The sequence below is a fragment of the Lagopus leucura genome, unplaced genomic scaffold, assembly GCF_019238085.1.
Source record: "Lagopus leucura isolate 7727_CA_CO unplaced genomic scaffold, USGS_WTPT01 Super-Scaffold_100008, whole genome shotgun sequence".
Lineage (NCBI taxonomy): Eukaryota > Metazoa > Chordata > Aves > Galliformes > Phasianidae > Lagopus > Lagopus leucura.
The window spans coordinates 17,477,241-17,502,750 of NW_024962265.1; the positions used below are offsets into that span (position 1 = coordinate 17,477,241).

The following is a 25,510-nucleotide window of genomic DNA, read 5'->3' on the forward strand; positions in this document are numbered from 1 at the left end:
TACTTGACAGATGCCAGGAATCTCCTGGATTGTCTGCTACCCGCCATGCCGCTATCCCAGCAGATATCTGAGTGGTTGAAATCCCCCATCAGGACAAGAGCCTGCAGGCATATCACCTCCTGCAGCTGAAGCAAGAAGGCCTCGTCAACAGCCTCCTCCTGATCAGGTGGCCTGTAACAGACCCCAGCCACCAGATGCCCTTTACTGGACTGATCCTTGATTTTTACCCACGAGCTCTTGACCTTATCATGGCTGTTCCTCAGACACAGCTCTTCGCAATCTATTCACTGCCTAACACAGAGGCCAATTCTGCCACCCCTCCTACCCTGTCTATCTCTTCTGAAAAGCCTGTAGTCCTCAATCAGGGTATTCCAATCATGGAATTCATCCCACCATGTTTCCATGATAGCAATTAGGTCATACTTTCCCAATTGTGCCACGGTTTCTAGCTCCTCCTGTTTCTTTCCCATGCTGCACACATTGATATAGAGGCACTTGTTGCCCTCCTGGAGGAGCTCTCCCTAGCTCCTTACCGCCTCCCAAGGTGAGAGTGTTCCCATGCGCTTCTCTGTCACTCAGTACACCCCCTTCCCACATATCTAGTTTAAAGCCCTGCTAACCAGCCCAGCCGGCTTATTTCCAAGAATATCTGTGGCCCTTCTAGCCAGTCAGTTCCTATCCACCATCAGCATTCCCCCTTTCTCTTCATGGCTGCGTCCCAAGCCATAGTACCCAAAGCCCTGAGTGTGACACCATTTACAAAGCCATTCCTTCAGTGTGTCCATGCTCCTCCTTTTGTGTGGATCCCAGCCACCAACTGAGAGGACAGAAGGGAACACAACTTGCGCTCCCGATCCCTTCAGTAGTCTTCCCAGAGCTCCAAAGCCCCTTTTGATCGCCCGAAAACTTCTTTTGCCTACCTCTTCATTTCCAATGTGGAAAACTAGTAATGGATAATAATCAGAGGGCTTGACCAGGAGCGTGATGTCTCCTAGCAACATCTCTCACGTGGGCTCCAGGCAGGTAACACACCTCCCTGTGGGATGGATCCGAGAGGCATATCGGGCCCTCGGTTCCCCCCAAAAGTGAGTCCCCTATAATGACAGCCCTCTTTTTTTTCTTGACTGATGTTGTAGGAAAATGGGGAGCACACTAACTTGGCCCGGAGTTTGCCCTGAAAAATCACTCGCTTCACAGTGAGATAACACTCCTGCCTGTGTAGTTGTGCCAGTAGGTGGCTTACCATTTCTCCTCGTCTAAACAGCCCACATTATTCACACACCCTGACTCCTCTCCATCCCTAAGGCTTTTTCTAGGTAGAGGGCGTGGATGTAGAGCTTGCTAGGCAACTAGCAGGTTGTCCTTAAAGTGAAGTTAAGACAAACTGCTTACATCAAGTAACTCAGAATCTTCTTATCTTTCCATATTAATTGAAGCAGGAAAAGGTAACTTCACAAAGATTGTATAAATTTGGAAAAATGAGAAGAGGAACAAAACCCAAGATAATCCAAAGAGCAGCATGATGAACAAACATACTAAATGCTACCACAGAATACACAACTGTGCATTTCAGATTGCAATCTCAGTTTGTAGTTCTGCTGCAACAAATTAAATAAGTAGAACTTGTATAAAATTATTATAAAGCAATTAGAACTTCATTATGCTTGTCTTTGCATCAGGCTATACATATAAAAAAAATGAGATAGTGTGCTAGTGTGCTATATTACCACAGCTGAAGAGCTGAGAACTGACAAAAACAGTTACATTTCAATCACCGCCAAAAAGTGGGAACATTCAAAAATGCACTTACATAACACTATTTTGATTTTACCAAGCCAGGACTAATCAAGTCCTGACTTGTACACTTACCCAAAATGAGCAACAGTCTTCAGTGAAATACATATACAAAGAAAAAGATGCATAAACACACAAAATAAGTAGAACATTCTACTGCACAATTTAGCTCTTCAAGGAAGATTTGACTGGGTTTTTGGGCAGGGAAAAAGATGAAGATGGAATATTCTTAACTAATTCGCTCTCACTGAGCATGTTCAGGGAAAAAGAACACTGGGACTGGTAAAAATCTGCGACTAATTTGAGTCACATATACTACAACATGTACAACTTCATAACTTACGGAAATGGGGCATTATATTGAATGAAGAACATAGTTTCATATATGTCAAAGACTTCCTCCAACAGTGTTTTTTTGTTTTGTTTTGTTTTAAGGATGGCTGGTGTCTCCAACATGATCCAAAATAATTACTTCAAATGTAATAGTCTTTCTGCGTTCCAAAATGATCATTTAATTGAATTCCATTCCATGTTGAGGATAACAGAAAATAATTAGGATCCAAAGAGATAAGTACCCAGCATGATATTAGTTAATATGAGAACCTGGAAGACAGTGAAAAAGCAATTAAGTCTCTCTGAAAGGTAACAGACCTCTTAAATAAATAAGCCATCCTTACAGCAGCGTCCAGAGACAGTGAGACTGATGTAAGTGTTCCATTTATTCTAATATTCTAATATTCAGCTTCAGTTTCCAAAGGAGGAAACTAGATTTAAAGGTTTCACTTATTTTCTATTTCAACAAAAAGGACTGAATCAAAGTCAGTGAATGCATACAATACAATCTCCAAGTGTATGATATGCATCAAGAGCAGCTTTGAAATGGATCTAAAAATCACCGTAACAAGAATTAGGAGAAGATGATCCTATTTTAAGTGTATGTAGGTATGCAGAGACAGGGGATAAAGGGATACTTTAAGTCAATAAATAAATAATCAAAAGATACTGTACTCTTAACTGAGATCTTGAAAAGACAAATATTGTAGCAATAGGAAGACATCCAGAAAGTTTGTAAAAGTGAATTTCATACTAACCCTATGAGAATGTCTTTTTCCTACTGTAAACTCTGTGCAGTAACAATTTTAGAAACTATTAATTCTTTTCAGAATATTCAGACAAATATTTGAGCATGACAGAGTTTACAGCCCTTCAAACAGTCCTCACAGAATGCAGACAAAATGGGAATCAGCTCCTCTTAACATGAAGATGCCAAAGTTTGGGGTGAAGTGCCCCCCCTTGGAAATGAAGGTTTTAAAACTGAATGTATTTAAAATTTGGATATGGCCAACCACTCCAAGACGCAAAAAAATCCCGAATGTGAGCCTGATGTGGCACCTATGTGATGTACAGCAGATTTCAAGATCCAAAACAGAAAAAAAATCACCCCTGTTGGTTTAGATAATAAATACAGTTCAGTAGCTCATAGAGGACTCCGTTTGATATGCTTCAAAAGAACGCTTAAGAGTTCATCCTCTCTCTACTGTTTTGGTTTCAAAACTGGGAGTAAGAAGTCGCTACATATCTGTTAGAACAGCTGAATAAGAACTGCACAACAGAACGGAAAACTAACCAAAATTTAATAATTGCAACTTCCACAAGACAAGGATTGTCTGTTGCACTTTTAACTGCAACACTGGGATTACTGTATTGCAGGATGATTAAGACAATTTAAAATACAGCTGAGAAGCAACACTAGTAGAAGAGATTTTTAAACATTCCAGCAAAAAAAAAAAAAAAAAAAGAAGAGCTAAGAGTACACATCTCTCTTTAAAAATGTTACTTTTTCCAGAGAGTACCAGCTCTTTTGATGGCACAGGAGAAGACTGATGAGTGGCAGTAGTAGTAATCAGTATCAGCAAGGGCAAGCACAAACATAAGGAATTTAAGACTGAGATTTCAAATTTAAAACTTGAATTCTTTAGTCAGCTTTTGTTGGTATGCTTTACGATATGCAAAATATACAGAGACGACTGCAAAATACAAGACCTAAGCGTGTATTTATAAACAGATAAATGACAGGCCATCCAGGACACAAGAAATATAATGACCACAGAAAGTCATTAATACTTAAGACAATTTATCTTGGCAAACTATTTATGAAGCCTTGAGATCAGATTTCTATGTTCAGAGCCTTAAAATCCAGATATAAATAAAACAAAAAAAGAAAGAAAAACCGAAAGGTCACTGTTAAAAGCTTAAGTTTAAAAATATTATTTTTGTTCTCAATATATAATGTGAAACAACATGAGAATTACCTGTCAACTGATCTTACATAAAAAAACAGTGCCCAGCAGTCTTTCATGGTTGTCCAGCAGGACCTACAAATGCAGACTAAGAACTTACTTTTCTTAAATTATCATCTTAAGGATTTTATGTGGAGATCTCATCCTTTTTTTTTTTAATTCTTTGATGGTTAATGTTTCCCTTTAATTGAGGGAACACAATTACTGGTCATGATACCCAAAGGAAAAAAAACACAGACAAGTGAACTTCAGTGCTATTTTTATATAAGCATTTCCAACAATTGTGGCTTATTAAAAAAAGGCATGTCATTTACAATTTATTTGCCTCTTACAGGTGTTTAAAAAGCAAATTATTAATTTCTGTTTCATTCCAGAAGTGTGAATAGAAAGTGCAGATTGCCCTATGCACACTTAAGAAACTATGTCTGATTAATGCATGGGAAACACGTAAGAGAGTTATCAGTTAAAAATTTCCCAAAACGTTTTTACCTCCAAACAGTTCTGCTGACATTAAAAACCTACCTGTATTCTTAAAATTACAGGACTGCACCTACATACACGATAATGACTGGAACTCAGATGTTATGTACAGTACGCTGATGTACTGGGTCTGGCTAGCATGCAGTTAACTTCCCCAGCAGCAGCCCATACATTGCTGTGCTCTGCAGCTGTGGCTAGAAAAGTGGCGAAATTGCTCAATTGTTTTGGCTAGTGCTGAGTGGTGCCGGCAAGGCAACAAAGCTGTCTCTCAGGGCAAGCAGGCAAGAATGGGCAAGATATGGAGAGGGAACAAGATGACTCCAAGTGACCAAAGGAATACTCCATACCCTATAACGTCACGCTTAACAATAAAACCTAGGAGAAATAAAAAAGTGGCAGGAACATTTGCAACAAAGGCCTTTGTCTTCCAAAGCAACCACTTCATGTACCAAGGCGCTGCTTCCCAAGAAGTGGGTCGATACTGCCTGCTGATATTAAGGAGAGTAATTTATTTTTTCTTTTTCTTCTGTGTATGGGCCATGTTGTTGTTGGTTTCTTTTTTTTTCCTTTGTCATTTACGTGCACGTAACATGAGTTTTTTTCTCATTATATTTTCTCTCTATTCTTTTGAGGAGGCAGAGTGAGAGAGCAGCAGCACAAACGACTATCAACCCACCACAACTGACTGCATTCCACTGGCACAATATTATTTTCTCAGCAGTCAACCTTAGTTTCAAAGAAGTTCACTAGGCTTGTTTTTGTCAACAGTCAGAGTTCAGTGACTCTTCAAATTAGCATTCATAGCTGAAGCACATACACTGTGTGCCTTGATCAACAAATCTGTGGATTTTACCATCTCTAATGGGGTCTTGGTGAAATAAAAAGCTGAAAACCAGTTACCAAAGAAACGTAACTCAAAACACTACTTGGTACTGACATGCTTCTCAAGGTCTGAAAGACAAAGTAGTTATTATTTCCACCTCCTTATGCTGCCTGACATGTAGGTCAACCTAACACTGATTAATACTGTACATGTTTTATGGTCTTCGGCAACTACCAAAAATAAAGCAAACAGAAAAAAAACCCAACAACCAATTATTTACAGTAGAAGGTGCCTTTTCAGAGAAATCACTGCTTTTACTTCTTTTTCCTGAAAGATTAAGTAATTTATAGCAACAGTTCCTACTGTGATCTAGCCACAAGAAAAACTTCAAAGAATAAACCGAAGAATTGCTACATGTAGGGAAGACAGGGAGATAATCAGCCCAGAATATCTTCTGCATATTTTCCTCAGATTTACAGTATTAACTTAACTGTCTTTTGCTAAATCAGCTGGAGATACTGCTGCTACTTAGAAGATACCACTGTAATTTCATGAACATTATGATTTCAGAGGGGACTGTGAGCATTAGAGAAAAAAAAATATAAGCAATTTTCATTTTCGTATTTTCCCATAGCATGGAGCATCAGTGCCAGTTGCCAATCACTGTACCTGTAGAAATGTTTACACACTCTTTTCCATTTTAAAAGTATACACAAACATAAATTCACAAATCAAGTACTATATCATTTCTTCAATTTCTTTCTATTTTCTTCCTACTTGGCTCAAGGAATCCCTACTTCCTACTTGGCATTTCCAAGAGGAAAAAAAAAAAATCTTGTCTGAGGTCTGACCTGAAAGGCTGAAGTCAAACTTTTTAGGAGCTTTTGATGAATTCACCTAACAACTCAGAGAAGATATCGGTATCATGTAACTGCCACTAACAATTTTCTAAACAATTTTTTCTCCACAGAAATGAGCCTTCAAACTCAAGTTTCCTTTTACTTCCAATTCTTATCTCTGCTTACAGTACTGCCACAGCAGAAACTAATCAGTCATCTTCCCTTTGTACCTCTATTTTGTAGAGTATTTAAGTCAGCACTCCACAGTGGCAGGGTGTCATCCAAGTCATTGTAGAGGACTATTAGTTTAGAAAAACATATGGGCACAGAAAGACTGTGTAATAAAGGGAATGACTGAAGGCTGATAAAACACTAAGTTGCTCCTGAACACTGAAGTTTGCTCTATCAGAACAGAAAAGGCTAGAAATGTATCACTGATGGAGGATTCATAATTTTTGAGTTCAGTATTTTTTTGTTTTGTTTTGTTTTCTATTTCAGTGAATGTGCTGGAAAAAAAAAAAGAAAAAAAAAGAGCAGTAACATATAACCAACTGATTTGAAGACCAAACTAGACATAACAATTACATCTCAGAAGGGACAGATTCAGAGGCCATATATGATACAGTGAGAGAGTACATAATGCCAAATTCCATAATCCCTCTTTATGAGACAGATCTCTTTATGCACATAACCATACAATTTTGTCATCCACAAAGGATGTGAAGGAAGCAAAAAACAACGCAGGTGTGTGTGGGGGAAGAGAGGACAGGGAGCGAGATTTTCATATTGCAGTCAAACATTTTATGTCATATTACGGGAACCTTCTCTCCAATCATACTAGAACAAGCCTTAAGACACATGTATTTTTCCCTTACATGTTCACTGTCTGAAGTTAGTGTTGGAGGCACTCTATTCATTCTTACAATTGTTCATTTCATCCAGACCTCCAGGCAAGTACATCCGAAAAGGGTCAAAGATAAGGCTCATCTGTGAGATGCTAATTTGATGAACTCCAGTACAAAGAACTTCATAATATCAAAGTCTGAATTTTAAGAAAGGTCATTTACACAGAGCACCACCACCAAGGCAAGTGTTATGCTTAATTTATTAGCATTAAATAGATCTCCACTTTTTTTTTTTTTTAATTTTACTATTTTTAAAATATATTCAACAGATCTCACAGTTCTTATCCCATTGTTTGCACCACACTGAAAAAAAATGAATTAGTGTTATACGCCACAGATGAAGCACACAGTGGGCTATGACATTTTATCTTTTAAAAGGCAAAGCCTGGGAGAAGAAATGAGCTAAGCAGTCCAAAAAACTTGAAACACAGAAAAACTCTCCCATAATTTCAACAGCATCAAGAAAAAACAGACGGGCATTTAGAATATATATATTTTTTTACTATTATTACAGAAAATTCAGTTATACAAATCTTAGAAAACAATTGTAAACCGGGTGTTAATAATTAGTATGTTTAAAATAACCCAAAAGATAATGCTTTCAAGGAGACTGATGAGACTAAAACCCAAGAAAATCTTCTTAACTGCACACTTTAACTCACTCCACTGTCGTGGACGTAATTCACGTTAAGACATAAACGCTCTTCACCCTCCCCAAGTCTCCCTCCAAGAAACAGAGATTTTCCCCAATAATTTTGGTAGTATTTTAGTCCAACTTAGCTTTCTCAGCCTGTTTGGTACTTACATGCTGCTGTGCATAGCTCTATCCTGACAACTAAGCAGTTGAGCTCCTGTAGTTTGTACACTGGCAAACTTAACAGGAAAGCAGACAATTCCTTACAAGCTTACACAGTCCTCGATGCTTTCTTCGAACATACACCTTAAAAAGTCTTATACTTTCAGCAGGCAGTTGAAGATTTTGGACATCACTAAAGGCTTAAATATCTAAATTTCAGATTTTACAGGAAGCAATCTGTATGCATTTAAAGAAAAAAAAGTAGGCATAATTCAATGCATAAAAGAATTAAAACTACTGACATCTAGACAAGTTACTGACTTTTACTCTTCAAGACAAGAATGACAGTGTGTATGTTAACTAGACTTCAATAGTTCTGTTATCTGATTCCCACCAAGCCATCTCTAGCCTAGAATGTTGTTTAAAGTTTCAGTTAAGTTCTTAGATATGCATTAGTTTTATTATTTTCTCCAATTTACAGAATGGTGAGTGAATTCTACACAGAAGTCTAACTCGTAACCCAGATGACTTGTGTTCCAGAGTCAAAGATATAACAGAAATATCTTGAAGAATCCAAGAAATAACCTGTGCTCTGATTTACTCCAAACATAACCTGCCCTTACTACGTTAAAAAAAAGTTGAGTAAAAATGCTCATCACTACAATAAAAAAAAATGTATCAAGTGCAAGTGGAATTCAAATACAGGTTACTTCAAGACAATTCTTATCTGCCGAAGAGCATTTTTTAACAACCAGGCAGAAACGAAGGTCAACACTTGCTAGTAGATTTAATAGGCATAATCGTGTTTGCTGTATACTGACAACTACATGCAAAGTACATACTGCAAAATGACAGTTGCCCCATTCAACTTCAAATCTGCGCTTTTTGCCGCATTCATACTTGAATTCATGCTTGAGTTTGTTTCAGCGTCCTGAGAAAATCTGTGTAATGCCAAGTGTGAAGAATACTGAGTAACTGAACTTACACTAAAATACCGTATTACTGTTATCTAGCTAAGAAGTACCAGAAAACCACTGTACTGCACTATAATAGTCATTATTTGCAACCTTAAACCTATGGTAAGTTCAAGTGATGGCTTTACAATAGTAAATTTTGCATAGTCTGTTTCTGCTTAAAAAAAAAAAAAAAAAAAAAAAAAAAAGAGGGTGAACATAGTAAGTATAAATTACTACCCTACATTTATGAAAGGTGACCAATAAAATCAAGACCAACTTGAAAATTTAATCTGGACTTGATTTACCATTTTTTAATTAAAAGGTATCATGAAACAGTTACTTTTTTCAGTTTATCAGAATTACATTCATTAATTGATAACTGATAAAAGCAAACTTTCAAATGGTTAATAAAGCTATTCATTGATGAGCTCAATTCTCCAATCAATTTTCGGATACTAACCCAACTTGATGAAAAGGATTCAGATTTACAACAAAATATACGGCACATGTGATATAAGTACTTCATAAAGATCATTTACCTTGCAGTTAAGATTTGACATGTCTGAACTTCAAGAATTACAGTGATCTCCAGTGTGACCAAAATTTCTTAAGTAAAACTTCTCTTCTTTTTGACATTGTTAGATACTATGCAAAGCAATAAGATGCCTCAAGCATGTATCAAACATTTAAAAACACATTTCCTTGTTACGTAATTTTCAATCTCCACATGGCAGCTATGAAGAAAGATGCATTACACATCCGTGGGATAATGCCCTAGAAGAAACCTACTGTTCAATCTTTTTTTAAAAAATGATTCATATAAAAAAAGAGGGCCAGAATATTAAAGACAGCTTTTGGTCTTTCTAGAAGTATTAAGTAATGCTGTGCAATAAGCAGTTATTTCTGACAAATGCTAGAAATAAAGCTAGAGTAGAAACTGATTCATATTTTTTCTTTCTTTAAACTAACCGGCAAATAGACCAGCCTCAACAGTACTTCTGGAGAGAACAGTAAATGGCACTTTATGAGAATATGGCAGCATCAGACAAAGTACGCATGGTTTCACCTAACTAGGCAAGCTTTGGAGACTCGTTCTGAATCTCATGCAAGAAAACTTAAGAGTGACATAAAAGGAGGGCTCCTGAATAAAAGGAGAGTGACAAAACAAGTCATCCCCAAATAATGTGCAGGAAATAGGGAAGAGAGCAAAACAATCCACCATATCAGAAAGGAAGGAAAGAGGAAAGAAATCTGATATGCACCCAGCAGTCTGGGTGCAGCTCTTGGTCAGTTATTCTTTCTAGAGATCAGTGTTCCCAAGCCTTGTATATTCAGTTCTTATGGATATTTAACATTCATACCAGTAAACCGCGCAGTGCGATAATAACTGAAGTTACAGTGATTGCTCATGAAAGTACCAACTCCAAGAATGTGCATAAGGAGCCTGAAGTAAGCCTTATCTGTTATGCCACGTCTTTGAAAGAAAAAGAGTCATGTCTGCTGAATTCTTTCAAAGAACATTCTTTACAGTAGTACTAAATTAGAATTCAGTGAAAAAAAGAGACTGTATTACTGTATACATCATCTTATTTCTTTTGAATCTTACCAGAACACAGACATCTGCATGAATCTACAACAGCTTGCATATGCAAAAGTAGAATAATTAACTAATACGATATTTTAAAAAGCAGATATGCAGAAAAGCAGACTTATGCTGATTTCTTGCTAAACGGTAGCTCAAAATAACTGTCAATTGCAAATTGCTCAAATTACCATGAAGGCATGTTTGAAAATAATATAAGGAGAAAAATCTATGATGTAAAAGCAAAAATTTTGGTTGCAAATGAAAAAAGAAGCACATGAGCAAGAATTTAACAAGTTGGCACATTGGAAGAAACAATGCAAACTTCAAAGAAAACATGTACTTTTAAAGAAAACTATAATACTTTCAGGTGAAAATAACTTCCAGGCATATTTGCATTACTTTCAGGAAGATTCTACAGATATTTTTTTAAACAGTAAAATAAAAAAAACACCTTTTTGGATTTTATTCCTATCATTGATCTGTACATTATATTTTAAAAAAACAAATCAAGAAAACTGAAAAGCAGACAACCAAATGAAAAAAACAGCCTGAAAATTCTGAAATGGAAAGTGTACTAAAATTAGAAGGAGATTAAAAAAAAAAAAAAAAAAAAAAATCAACCCTAACAACTTTGGATATATATATTTTTAAACATAATTAAAAGCATATTTGTCCTACATACATGTACTCCACAGAGAGAAAAGGAACATGATAGATTTTAAACGTAGTCAAGCAGCTTGATTTACTTATTTAAAGAATGAAGTCAGTCTTCCTTAAAAAAAACTCATTTAAAAATGCTTAACATAAAAGTTTCAAGCTTAGGACTAGCTCCTTGCATGATCTAACATAAAATAATTCATTGTGCATATGATAAAATACAATCTGTAGAAAGATATATAATGTTAGTGTCTCAGATCAAAGATTGGTAAATTTGAATATTTGGAAATCAAAGCTTTTTGCATCATTAACATTGTTTTATGCACTTCTCTTATTGCACAGGCCACACGCAATTCCTTCTTCAGAACTGAAGTTTGGATCAGATCTGTGGGCTCTTTCCAAGCTTTCAAAGAAAGGAATGCAAGCGAAGGTTTTTCAATGAGGGGAAATAAACAAAAATCTAAGCTGGAAACACCACTGTACCACATCTTATTATTTTCACATTCTATTTTCCTAGCATTTGAATATTTTCCCTTCTTATTTGATCATTAACAACAAAAACTTATATCTTCTTAACAGAAGTTTTTAGTACATTCCTACGTCTTTCATTCAAAGTCAGAAAAATTGCATGCTCTTCTCCTATCTACATATGGCCTTTTCAACCTAACAATAGAACAGAGTACTTATTTCAGAAGGCAGTATAAAAGCCATAGGAAGTGCCACGTATGGCGTTACGGAAATACATTTGTGTAATTTCCTTATGTTGCTGTTCCTCCTCAAATAGGGCTTTATTCAAGTACCTACAACATACAGACTATAGGTTGCCTGAGTCACAATTAATTGCACTGCACAACCGAAACAGCTTTGTTATACAAAGGTTGTTTAGGTAAGTCTTGTTAGGAGTACAATGTTGCATTTATTCTTTATTTATTTGAAGTGCACAGACTTCAGAAGAGAAGCACAGAAAAAAATCATTATCATTTGGGATTTTAACACTTCCATAAAAAACATGGTTGTACAAAGCACCTCATACACTATCATCAGTTTCCCACTGTGAAAATGTGCTCAGAGTAATATTATAGCAAAATGGAGTCATATATGGAACACACATCTTCCACGTTCCTTGTAAAAACCCTAGTTTTGACATCACATGAAATATCCTCTTAAGAGGGAATTTAAAAAATAAAAACAGAAACAAACAATAACAACAGCTGATTCATATTTCCCACTGGATGCAACAAAAGGAAATCAGAATAAAAGTAAATAAAAATGAAAACATCACCCACACAGACATGTAAACTTAAAAGATTACATTGCCAAAATGAAAACTGTGAAACAGGAAAACTTGGTTAACTAAGTCCAAATGCTAACATAAAGATGATTCAGTAATTTTCTGAACTATGGCTACATCTGATTACTCAACTGCAAGGGAAATACTTGTGCTAGAATTGGAACATTAACAATTACAGGTATGTTAACTTCTGAGATGCATCCATTCAAATAAGTTTTGTAACATTTACCTGTATCCAAGCGCTTTACAGGGGACTCATCATCAACCTCAGAATCTCCACATGCACTCCTTGATCTTTTCCTTGGGTGCAGAAGTGTCTCCAACCTTGGAAGGACTACAGACAAAAAGGTTTTGGTCCCTAGCTGTGGAGAAGTTGGCTGGGTTTCAGTGTTCTTTGCAGACTTTTGGGGGCTTATACTTTTCGATTTGCAGAAGAGAATGGATGTACGTCTGTTTACATCAGTTGATGACTCAGCTACAGCAGAAACAGTCGACTCATTGAGATTACTGTCAAGTAAGTGTTCTGGAGTGTGTCCATTTATTTCTTTCTGAATGCAAGTGCTATATAATTCATTATCAAATTTTACTCTTTTGTAAAGCTTACTCTGCTCTGGATTGAGTTCTACTGGTTTGAGGGTTGGTGGTTCTGAATTAGTCTCCAAGTTTGAAGGAAGAGGTAATGCATCTGATGGTTCAAGTTTAGGGGGAGATTTATCTCCTGAAAAAATTATAAATAGAGTGTGATTTTTGAAAACTTGTAGTTATAAAGTCTATTATAAAACTCACTATAAATGTGCAGCCCACCAAATAAATTGTTGTTTGGAAACAAAGCATAACATTTTAAAAACAATTCTTGACTAACAACAATCTGTCCTAGTTAGTAGTTCCTACTTTTATACTGGGCATGTAACACGGATAGAAAAGTAGGTATTTATAGTTGGTGTTAACAATTTACGCTTGGTACTTCTTACTTCTCATGCAGTTATGTTAGTTTCATTAACTAAGAAAACTTTTTTTTTTTTTTTTTTAATAGAAAGTTGGGGTGGTGGATGATTATGTTAAAATGCACTTACACTGCCATTCAAGTAAAATATTTGATAAAATACATTATACAATTTTTTTTATATACACCTTACCTGCCTATGACAAATTTTAATCAGCTAATTGTTTAAAAATTGTATCTGTAACCTGATCTACCAGAGTGAATTCAAGTGCAATACAAAATTTACGAAAGGCAATTTCTGCAAAGCTGCTTTACAGTTTTCACTAATAGTTTAATTTACAAAAAAAAAAAAAAAAAAACCCCAAAAAAATCTCTCTCCCTCTCTCAAAAAAAAAAAAAAGCCCCTCAAACAAACAAAACACTCCACTCCTAAAGTCTTGCAGCTTTACTAGGCACTAGCTGGCAAATACAGATGTGACAGCGTAGACCTGACAGAAAACAGAAAAGACATCATCTACTAATTTTCTTTCACCCCTCCCCCTTTTTTCCCCATTATCCTCTCTCAGTTTATTTAAATAATTTCAAACTGAGAGAAGACAATACAGAGACATAAACATGAGCATATAGAACCAGATTCAATTTCTCATCTCAAATGATGCGAAAGAAGCATTCTACTGTTGTAGCATTCCTAAATAAAAGCAAGAGGACTACCCAACCTGCTGAAACAGAGACCTCAAAATCTTTACAGTTCCCACAATGATCTTTTAAGAACTGAAATGAGACAAAAGATGATGCTTATTCTGTAAGAACAACTATACGATGCCAATGTAATGTTTACACTATCAAATGAAATTTTAAAGTTTAATTAATTTTGCGTCACCTGATGAAAGGTGACACAGCAAGATGTAACAACAAGGATTTAAATCCTCTACATGTAGAGGCTTAAATAGAGTAGTCTTCTGTGCTTTGGTTTAGTAATGGTTACTTTGAAATTAGTGACTTCTAGGGGTAGAAGTGCCACATCATTTAAGGTACATCTGTACAGTAGCACAATTCATATTAAAAATACAGTGTTTAACAAATAGTGCGACTACACTCTCATCCTCTGAAAGCATACAAGTATTACAACTGGTAAAAAATGTTCAGAATAAAATTTAGCGTTCAATTGTGTTACTTAACAAAGTGCCAATTTGAAAAAGCCCATGGTTTAGAATATCCAATGTCACTGTCATTTTTGAACAAACTGTAATTTTCTCTCAATTATAGTTAAGATTCTTAGAAAGATCTACGCACTGAAGAAGAAAAGACTATTCAGACATGAAAAAATAAATGTCACTGGATTATTCTGCTACTGATTTCTCACATAATCAGACTTAAAACAGAATTGTAAAATTACAGATAATTCACAGCACTTCTAAAGTCAGCTCTCATAAAGACCCTGGGCAGAGGATTCCAATCTAATGTGGTCCCTCTCTCTTTTTTTAGCAATTTGTTCTCTTTCCTCTAAGTAACTTCCACTTCAAAACTGCAGCTTGAACTGATAGCTAACTACTCTTCACTGTAACTGTAAAAGCAATGTCAATCAACTCTGGATCATGCCTTTATATATATATATATATATTAACCTATTATAAAATACAGAAACAGTTACTGCTCACTTTTAGGACTAGTATTTGCACATTAGCTGCAGAAGTTAAGGGCTGTGTAATGAAAATGTTAAGCTACAAGATAGCGTACTTATATGACAAAGTACATTAAATTCCTAAATCACTATGTTCAGAGGCAACATTGCTTGAAAGAGGTTGAAATAAATAAAACACCATAGAACATCTTAAGAATTTTTAACAACTTCAGAACAGGATAAGTCATATGTCGATTCAGCTATAATTATTTTTTTTAACTGCTGTCACTCAAATCTCAAATGAATTATATATCTGAAAATCATTCTTAACCACAGTAAGAAACAAACACTATGTTACTGTTTGAATGGCAGTTAAGGACAGTCTTTTTATTCACTTCACCTCTCAAATATGCTGACAGCATTAATCTGCACCGGACTATTCTTTTTTTTTTTTTTTACTAAACACACTTGCACTTTCCCTTTCGCTCTTTCCTCCCCCCACTCAATGCTGTTATTCAAAATGAAATACATCTATAGTGCTCCTAAATAAAAATAGGTTAGCTTTTCAGAGAAGAGCTGACCAAGAAACTCAAAACTTCAATTTATTTTGCAAAGTGGATTTGATTGCATCCTTTTAACTCTGCAACTTAGGTTACAATAGAAGAATCAAATACAACAGTGAATTGTAATATATAGTTAGGTGTTTCTAGCAAGTTGTTCTCAATGGAATCAGTGGGGCCTAGCAAAGAGCTGGTATAGTTCTGAAAACACTGTTCTGAGGAGGAAGAAAGGCACAAGGGAAAGGGCTGGTTAGATTTAGGTGCCTTAATTCAACAACATGAAGTTTGATGACTCCTATCAATAGGTAGCTTCTATTATTAAAAGGGAAACAAACAAACACACAAACATATCTACTCTCCTAACTCCGCCCTCCCAGAGTCTTAGCAGAGGAGAGGATAGAAAAGCTAGAAAATGCAGTACAACAGCCAGCATTCTCAGCACTGTTGGCTTAGGCTCACATGATCCCCAATATATATTTTGGCATTTAAGTGGATTTGTAAAGTATGAAGATGCTTTCTACTCAGACACTCTCAATTCCTTTTTCGATCAGATTTTTTGTATTTTACCTTCTTTAATATCCAGATTTTTAAAAAGCCTTGCTATTGTGAAAGGAGGTTTTCATTAAAGGGATCATGCTCATATTCTTAAAAATTTATTGTACATAAGTAGTTATCTGTCCATTTAAAAATGAAATAAAATATTCAAGTATCCCGTTTAATTCACATGATTAGAGCACCTTTACTGAAGAACTACTAGTACTAATTAAAACACGGTTTAAAAATCTTACCTTCTTCTTCTCCATCTTGTTCTAGTGCTGCACTTTCTTCTTCAAAACTCCCAATACCTGATTCTATTTGAGGAGCTTGGTTGTGTTGCTGACTTAACTTGTTGCGAATACTGCTGATTTCCTTCTTTAACAGCTTTGCTCTTTTGCTCCTTGACCCACTGGATTTCATTGCACAGGTAAGATCAAGTTTTTCTAGCAACTCCCTCAGCTGTTCTTCCAGGGACATATGCACTCGGTTTGCAGGATTCAGTAACCTATCAACTTAAGTCAAAACACATATAATTCAAAATGTGTTTAATGTTTCCAAATAAAATTCCAACAGGAAAAATGAGTGAGTAAACAAAAAATAAATCACATGCTGACTAAAAAATGCTATCAAAAGCTACTTAGATTACAGTATTAGTTAGCTTCACTATCTTCAGTGAAGAACCTACGCTGGCGTAAGTTTCTATTGTACAATATTGCTACTGTTCTTCTTGAGTGGTATTTTTCTCAAGAAAGATAAGTAATAGAGCAAGGTCAGAAAGAAGACAATTAACCTTTTCTAACCTATGATGTGATTTCTTTCTTGTCAAGGAACAGACCAAGATTACACTAATGTAAAAAGAATGTCAATCATTCTCCTTCATTTTCAAAACCTCAGAAAACCAGTCATTTTAAAGATGTCATTTTAATTCCCAGCATTACAAGCGTCCTTGACTGTTAGAACTGAATAGGTTATTTAAGAATGCACTGAAATTTATGTGTGCTGGTAGTCATCTTCCATGTCCTATGACCATATATAACATGTAAAATAAGGCACTCAACTTAAAAACCTTCTTCATGCAACTTGTCAAATTAGGCTTTAACGCTGCCAAAGTAAGAATCTGGAAGACAACGCTTTCCAATGGCAGATCTAGTTGAAGAGAATCAACTTAATCTTTCAAGAACTGTTTGCAGTGGAGAAAAAGAATTATGGTGAATAACCTGAAGAGCTACAATTACAAACATCTGCATGGAATGCGAGGAGCCAAAAATGCAGGTTTTAAAAATAATCCAAAAACCTTCTTACCATCTTCCCAAGAGAAAGGCTGTGGTGACTCAAGTTTAGGCCGTTCAGGTAAGTGCATTCCAGTTTCATTATCATAACCAATTCCTTCAGCATCTCTCCTAGCTTGCCTGAGAACTACACCTCCTTGATCTCGTAACCGCACTGCAGCTCTATAGAATATTGTGTCTTTTGCATTGTACTTCATACAGTTATCTATGATAAGATTGAAGTCTTCTTCAAATTCACTGAGGTTTTTATAGCCTTGAGCATCTAACCGTTTTCGCATGGTGGAGAAATCCATAGGATGTTTAATATGATCCAAATAGTCTGGAACCTTTGAATAAATATTTAAAACAGTGGGTAAAAGTACAATAAAATTTTCTTGATAAAGTAGTATCAGCTACTAACTGTTTTGCGTGTTTTAAGAGAATAACAGCTCAAATTACTAAATGCAAAATATAGCTAAGAACAGTGTATCTTGAGATAGTAAACATTTACATACCAACATTACATATTACATGACTTTGTATCCATGTAACAAATCACAGTTCTACTAACAGATGCTGAAACTACTCATTTTTAGAATTCATGTATGCATATGCATATATGTAGGTATATAAATGCATTTATACACGTATAAATGTATAACATATATATATATACTTATAAATGCTATGTGCATATGCAAATATACATGCAAACATATGCATATATAGAGACTATATATAATATATTCTATATATATTTTTTTTTCAAGGTAAATGAAAAGGAGTTTTACCTCCAACTGAGAATACAGCATCCACATTTCAATTTTTAAGACACTGTTCAAATTTGCTTCATCAAATAATCATATAGCAGGAAATAAGTACTATTAATATAGAATACTGCCACTTCATTCTGCACAAGTATTCACCAGAAATTACTTTGGTATATGAACATACTTTCACAGTAGGAAGTTATAAAACAAAAGGCATCAGAATGGAGGTTAGAAGGTAACATTGCTACCAATTACATGATGCAACAATTTGCTTCTACTGTGGTGCCATCAAGTCATAGCTAAACATAAGAAAACACTAAAAAAAATTAAGCTTAAAACATACCTCTTTAAGGTTCACTGGCTGAGCAAATATACGAGCAGAATCCTTTTCTTGCAGCTGATCCAGGACTGATCGAAGGAGGACAGTGAACGGAGTAAGCTGAAGTTCCATAGCAACCTGCTCAATTTTGACCTAAAAGAGTAATGAAAAATAAATAATTGCATACTTATTAAAATACTGTTCTAACATAAGTTGTCTTGCAGCAGTAAGATATGAAACACTATATAAAAACAGTGCTTCAGCTGAAATATAAAAGAAAATAAGTTTTCAAAACTAATATTTCTACATCTTAATATTACTTTCAGCATTATCACTTTGAACTGGTACGACGTATGCTTTCAGCTAATGAGAAATTATTCTTACTCCTCTCTTGCAGACTCAGTTTCAACTTCAGCTTCCCAGCTCAAGTTTTTATTGTATCTACAATGAGTTTTGCAGCATTATTTATATTTTTAACATAAATTCTTTATTTGAGACACTGTTAAATAAGAATAGGTGCGTATATGACAAGCAAAAGAAAACTTAAGAATTTAAAAGTAACATGTTTAAAATTAACCTTCAGTTGTCAGCACTGAAATACTTTCGATATGGAAAAACGCAATTCTTATCACACATCAATGGTGTGAATATATAAATAATATAAACACACAAAGTGAGTTTCAAAAAAAAAACAATTAAAGACTCTAAAGGCAAACTTGTTACTTTCACAGTTTCTATAGAAAAATGTTATCTTTCTGCAGAATCACTTTCTCACATCTGAATCCCAGCTATGTTAACTCTAATGTCCTGTGAATTAGATGCAGTGGTCACTCATTTGTCAGAAAAATAAAAAAGTGCTGCTCAGAAAAGGCTTTTTGTTAGGAAAATGTGATGATAAATTTTGCTACAGCTCTTCAGAAATCAAACAACTTTGAAAATACAGCTGAATGGCTTGTTAAGTAATTGTATATATTTTAATCAGCTTGTGTGTGAGCATGCACACAAACAGCATACTCTTCGTATTGCAAAAAGTGCATGAGAATACTTAGTCATGTTTTCTTCAGAAAGATCTCACCAAATTAAATCATACTCCATTTACCTGCTCTCTTTTTAATTTTTCACGCTTACGTATCAGCTCAATCAGTAAGCGTGCCCTTTCAAGATCATGACGCAGCCTTTGCCAGTACTTCAATTTTTCTTTTAAGGCTTGCATTTCTTCATCATCTTCTCTCTAAGAAAAGAATCAGAAAGATCGTCAGGAAGTGAAAACAACTGATCACTTTCTATAAGCCAGTTTTATACAATTCCAGAAGTGTAGTCACAGCAAAAATGAAGTTTATTTATTTATTTTTTTTTAAATAGAGCACTTGGTAATAAGGTTCATAATATCATAATACATAATACAGCTCATAATACAGTTCTACTTTTGAACTGTCTAGCTCAAAGCAAAATTTATATAACTGAAAAGCAGCCCTATAATGAAGATTATTTACACAAGAAAAGCAATATAGCAAATAACAACCCAGCTGCAAAATCAGATACAGTATTGTCACATCAAAACCCAAACCAGAAGAACTAGTCCTGAAGTACTCAGGTACTTGATGGTCTTCGCGGGTCCCTTCCAACTGAACTATTCCATTCTAATATCACCCAGCTTCTCCACAAATATCACATAAGCCTGGTAAAACAAAGTTCTCCCTGTGGTCAACACAGCCCACCTCTGCCACTTTCAGCCATGCTAAGAGCACGTTTCTAACAGCAACAAGACCATTATGACTCCTGAATACAGAAAATGAAAAACAGTTTCTCAAATAACTTCAAATAGTACTACAAATAGGCAGTGTAACAATACATCAATAATGAACTGGACAACCTGTCCATAAATACCTGTAGCATTGTAGTACTTAGTTTGTTCTGCATACACAGAAAACAGCCTTTCTTGTTTGTTTTTACTATTTTTCATAAGAAAAGGTAGAACGCTGGAATAATAATCACAGTGTTAAATAGGGTTTTATAATTCACCAGAAACAAGGCTGTTAAGAAGTACAAGTCCTGATACTAGGACCAAGTACAGAAAATAAGCATGCATTAGAGGATTATTATATTTTATGTGAATATCCTAACTAAGAATCCCAGGAAGAAATGGATAGCTTTGTATACTTGCCCAGAACTAGCATGAGGCAATATATATGTAGTATCATTCTTTTGATGGTTTTTGTTTGTTTGTTTTAAACAAACAAGTGATAAATAAATTCCACCAGTTATAAAAACTAGAAGACAGAAGACTAAGGAAAACTGGCTGAACAGGTGAACAATAACCACGCATTACAAACAGTGACACTCATAGCAAAAACATCCCTAATAGCATGAAATTATAGTCCTGTAAAGGAGCTTTATGAAATTTTTCAGCCAGAAGGTTCTAAAAATAAAACTGCAAAAAAATGGCAGTTTAAAAATAGCTAACAGATATGTGAGTGCTGCCCAGTATTTTAGCACTTTATATATCTTGGAAAATGAGAGGCAAGTAGCTATGGAAGCTATGAAGTCAGTTTTATCCAAATCTCTGACTTCACTGAGACTGAAAATCTTTTACCTGCCAACTAGCTCTGTATACTAGTACAGTGATCTAGTAACAAAAGCTCATTCCTTTTTTCAAAAAACATAATTGAAAAGTTCTTTCTACTTTGAAAAGAACTTTCTACTTCCCAATGTCTATTACGACTGACAATCTTTTTTTCTTTACAGAAGTTAGAACTTGACTTAGACAAGTAATAATTTAACTGCTGAAGGTCCTAACGTTTCCAATTGTGATAGCAGTACAAATATTATTATTCACATTTTCAGTTCCTTAAAATTCCAAGAGACTCACTGAATCAGGATGTCTACACTGCCACTATGCCACTTTTGCATACCCCTTAATCTGTGAGTGCAGATCCCGTGTGTGTGTGGGGGGGGCGGGGGGAAAAAAAAAAAAATCAACAACTGTTAATTGACATATTTACACTTTCTTTTTTTCCCCACAGTTTTAACTGTTTTTAAGAACCAAAATTTCGTTCTGGTTCCTGCCAAAAGCAGAAAGCTTGTTGTCTGTTTGCTTGCAGCCATATAATAGTCTGCTCTTTTGCCCTGTGTAATTGCATAATTCATCAGATTAGGGAACTGATCCTACTGAAAGTCAACAGAAACACACCAGTTTTAAGGTGGGTCAGGAAACCTAGATGCAACAAGAAAAGAATGCAACTCTGTTAGAGCAAGTCTGACATAGTTCATGTGAAACTTAAGTACTTTGCTAAATATGAAGGTGCAGTCGCAATTAAAAATATTTTAAGATTTCTTTTAAATTGAATCAGTTGTTTCACCTGGTACAGACAAACGTAACACTTACTCTCTAATGTACATTTATATCTGCTGATGTGACCCAAAACATCAACAGCACCTTGCTTCTTTCTTTTCGTTAAGCATACATAGCCTCCCTTCTCTAAAATCAGTTTGGCTCATGGTTCAATAGTGAGCCTCCAATTCTGCATCACTGCTACGCAGAGTAATGTTTAAGTTATACTAGCTGACACCAATCCTCTTTACACTTCATTACCTGATGTATAACACATGCCTCAATTGAAACGAATTCAGGAAAGCTGAAAAGAGTTCAACATTGGAGTGTTAGTTTCCACTATCTGCCTAGTGAAAATTCTGACTGTTTATTTTAAAAATTTTACTTCACAAAAGCTTTCTGACAAGCAGATCTTTATATGACTTTCTTTTTAAATAAATCTTCCTCCAAATCTTTCTATACCAAATCCAGAAAGGACAGAAGTTAAATTCAGAAACTGTGATGTTTCATCTACTGAATGCAAAGCACTGTATTGTTTAGAAAAGCTAAAACCAATATTTGTTAATGCTAAGAGGGACACATTTCTAAGACATACAGATCATCTATCAATTGAGATCTCATCTTCATCCTCTCCCACCATAAAGGAATGTTACCAATTGCTATGTATCAGTAGGAACACTGTCACTGTACCAACAAATCACTCATGCTGGATGTGAACATGAGGGAACAGCCTCATTCCTCACAGAGACTGTAACTTAACAAGAGCCAAAGAATTAATGAGATAGCGCTGCATCTTGATCAACAATTTCATTAACATTTCTGCTATTATTCATAAGCCAGCCAAAACCATTCTGTGTCTGCAACCAGTGTTCTTACTAAAATCTTCACTGCAGATATGACTTTAATCAGCAGCACTTTTATCACCTATTTTCTAAACAGCAGCTTCAAACAACCTTTACAATACCAGCATTAGCTCAACTTTCACACCTTATTTTTACTGAAAAATTATTTAAGTACTGGAAAAAAAAATAACGGGGCTGCAAGTTTCTTAAACTCCAGTATCTGTCATGATATTCTAAGCAGAGAAAGAAGTGACAGTATAAATCATTCTTTCAGAGGTTTCCTTGTTCCTCCAGCAGGTGAGGTGTTACACAAGCCAAGATCTTTGGGGTTTAGTGCTGCTCACTGATATATCATCACCTTCAAAAGCATATCATTACTGAGCTCTAACGCACAGTCATTAAAAAGTAATTTGAAACCATGGAATGCTTCTTCCCCCATCAAATTTGTTTTAGTAAACAAACATTACACAGGGATCACAAATACCTTCCACTTGACATTTTGAAATTGCTTTCAGAAATTTTGACTGGTAAATGCACACAGCTTTAAGAAATTTTATTTTATTTTTTAACAGAATGCATTTTATTAGAATAAAGCTTCAGCATGAACTTGTGCTTGTCTGTAACTCCACTGAACTGTGCCAAAAGTGAATCTAGAAGTTGAATCAACAAATCCTTGAACTTCATGTATTTCTTAGTTCTGTTATTACCAAAGAATATAGACAATAAGGTTCAAACTTGAACACTGTAAATTTTTATGTTTAATCCTTACCCCATAAAATACCTGGTTTTGTAAATGTCGAAGAAGAAATTTGCTTTGAATCTTTTAATATATTTTAGAAATAGTTTCTTTAATCTTTCAAACTCACAGGACACTGAAAAATTATTTCCAAAAAGCATAATGAATCAATGAATAAAATCTGATCAGTGTAATTAGGATAGTTTTAGTGAACATTTTGTAAAACATTTAGTAAAACATAAGGCTATCTTACAGAAAAGTATGTGTGTATGTATATATATATATATACACGCATATATATACATATACATATATACATACAGAAAAGTATGTGTGTATGTGTATGTGTGTGTATATATATATATATCACAACTTAAAAGATTTAAATAAATATTGTGACCTCAATTTGTAACTAGACATTAAAAATAAGGTAAAGCTTTTACTCAGTGCTGAATAAAACTAAGTTTTTACTTGGTGCTATGTTTCCTGTTAAATTTTTTTATTCCCATCACGTACCTGTTGCGTGTTTCGTTGTGACTGCAAACTGGACTGTAGCCTTCTCAAAAGAGGAACACCATTCCTAGACAGCCTTTTAAGCAACCAGTAACTGTGCACTCGTTCAACAAACTGCTTCTTCCGCTGAATGGCCACCTGATTCATAATCTTATTTAATCTAAAATATAGAAAAATTGATATTGTATTTTTTCCAGCAAAAACATATTTGTCTATGGAAGTTAAATATCAATACATATATAAATGAATCATGAAGCAACAGCAACAATCATCAGGCTAATTTCAATCAATTACATTACTTTCAGTACAACTATCTTGTAGCAGTAGACTATAATCAAATAGGTCAGCTTGATACCGTATTTCTATCAAATATATTAAGGTACTTTAATTAACTGATCCTAAAGGACATAAGTTTTTTCATGACCATCTATTTTCTGAAGAACAATCCCAGTTTAAGGCAGAGAATAAATTCTAATGTGCATTTTAGAATAATTTTCTTATTGAAAATAAAAAAATAAGCTTGACAATATCTTCACACAGAATTAGTAGTTTATTTCAGACACAGTACATCTTTAAAAAGTACAGAAAACCCTTGATGGTTGTAGAAGTTTGTCTTTGTATGATACTAATGCCTTTGCAAAATTAACACGAGATGTCCCAAGGCACCAACTACCTGTACTATTAGCAGGGTTGTTCACTCCCCTGGGGGCAAAGGGTGAGCCAGAGACAGAAAAGGATCTCCCCTGAGCTGGATGTAAAACAGTTACAGAAAGGATAATATGAATGAACATAAATCTGTTAATTATTCCTTCAGCATATTTCCTGTAAGAAAATTATACAATGCATAACCATAGAGTTATCGAAGGTTGTCAAGTTGACTGTAACACCAAACCAAACAAAATTAAGTTCAAGAGAGGTGTCTGTTTTGTAGGACACTACCAACAGACATTTAAATAAAAATTCTAAGCATGCACATATGACTGTTTTTCAGTTTTTCCCTTTAAGTATTGGGAATGAAACAGTATCTCAGCTAACTGTCAAAAGAAATGTTTTCAAATACCTAAACAAACAGCAAAGTTGTGAGAAGCCTAGAGTAAAATGATTTTTAAGAATATTTTGGAAGCTTGTAGGGTATTTCACAAACAAACATGCATGCAACTCTACCATAAGTTAACCAAAGGGCATCTGTCCCTAGCTGTTTTTCACTATGTACAAGGCAAGGTGCAGTAGGTCTTCTCAAGGCTATCCTAAATGTAGCTACAGAACTTTCAGTCATCACAGGGTACAGGCAGTGCCAACACAGGCCTTCAAAATACAGTGCCACTGTGTCCTTTGTTTCTTCAGTATTCTTGACAAATTCTAACTTAACCTAAAGGAATCTTAGAAAGCCTTTTGAAGTCTTGTGCTGACTTCAGAGAATGTATCACACACAAAAAAAAGACCTTGCTGTGACCATAATAAACGTCATACACAACAGAAACAGTTAATTATACAATGTATTAAAAACAAAACAAAACAAAAAGCGAACAACAGCCAATCAACACCACACACACACAGAAAAACTACTGCCATGTCACTCTCTTGGAAATAGCAAAACATACTGAAACAAGATAAAACATCAGCCAAGTATATGCCTGGAGAGAT

At 35.0% G+C, this 25,510-nt stretch overlaps 1 protein-coding gene across 8 annotated transcripts in view; it reads right to left on the reverse strand.

The window, feature by feature from the left end:
- BRD1 (bromodomain containing 1) overlaps positions 1 to 25,510 on the reverse strand; it is a 69,209-nt gene that overhangs the window by 18,038 nt on the left and 25,661 nt on the right. For 6 of the 8 annotated variants that reach the window (XM_042872880.1, XM_042872881.1, XM_042872883.1 and 3 more), the window contains 6 exons: positions 23,870 to 24,026; positions 19,544 to 19,675; positions 18,469 to 18,597; positions 17,390 to 17,702; positions 16,339 to 16,599; positions 12,656 to 13,144 (listed from right to left, as the gene is read on the reverse strand). In XM_042872880.1, coding sequence (XP_042728814.1) covers positions 12,656 to 13,144; positions 16,339 to 16,599; positions 17,390 to 17,702; positions 18,469 to 18,597; positions 19,544 to 19,675; positions 23,870 to 24,026 — 1,481 coding nt within the window. Of the gene's footprint in view, positions 1 to 2,308; positions 2,398 to 12,655; positions 13,145 to 16,338; positions 16,600 to 17,389; positions 17,703 to 18,468; positions 18,598 to 19,543; positions 19,676 to 23,869; positions 24,027 to 25,510 lie in introns of those variants that run through there. The other 2 variants (XM_042872887.1, XM_042872886.1) reach the window with 2 other exon arrangements.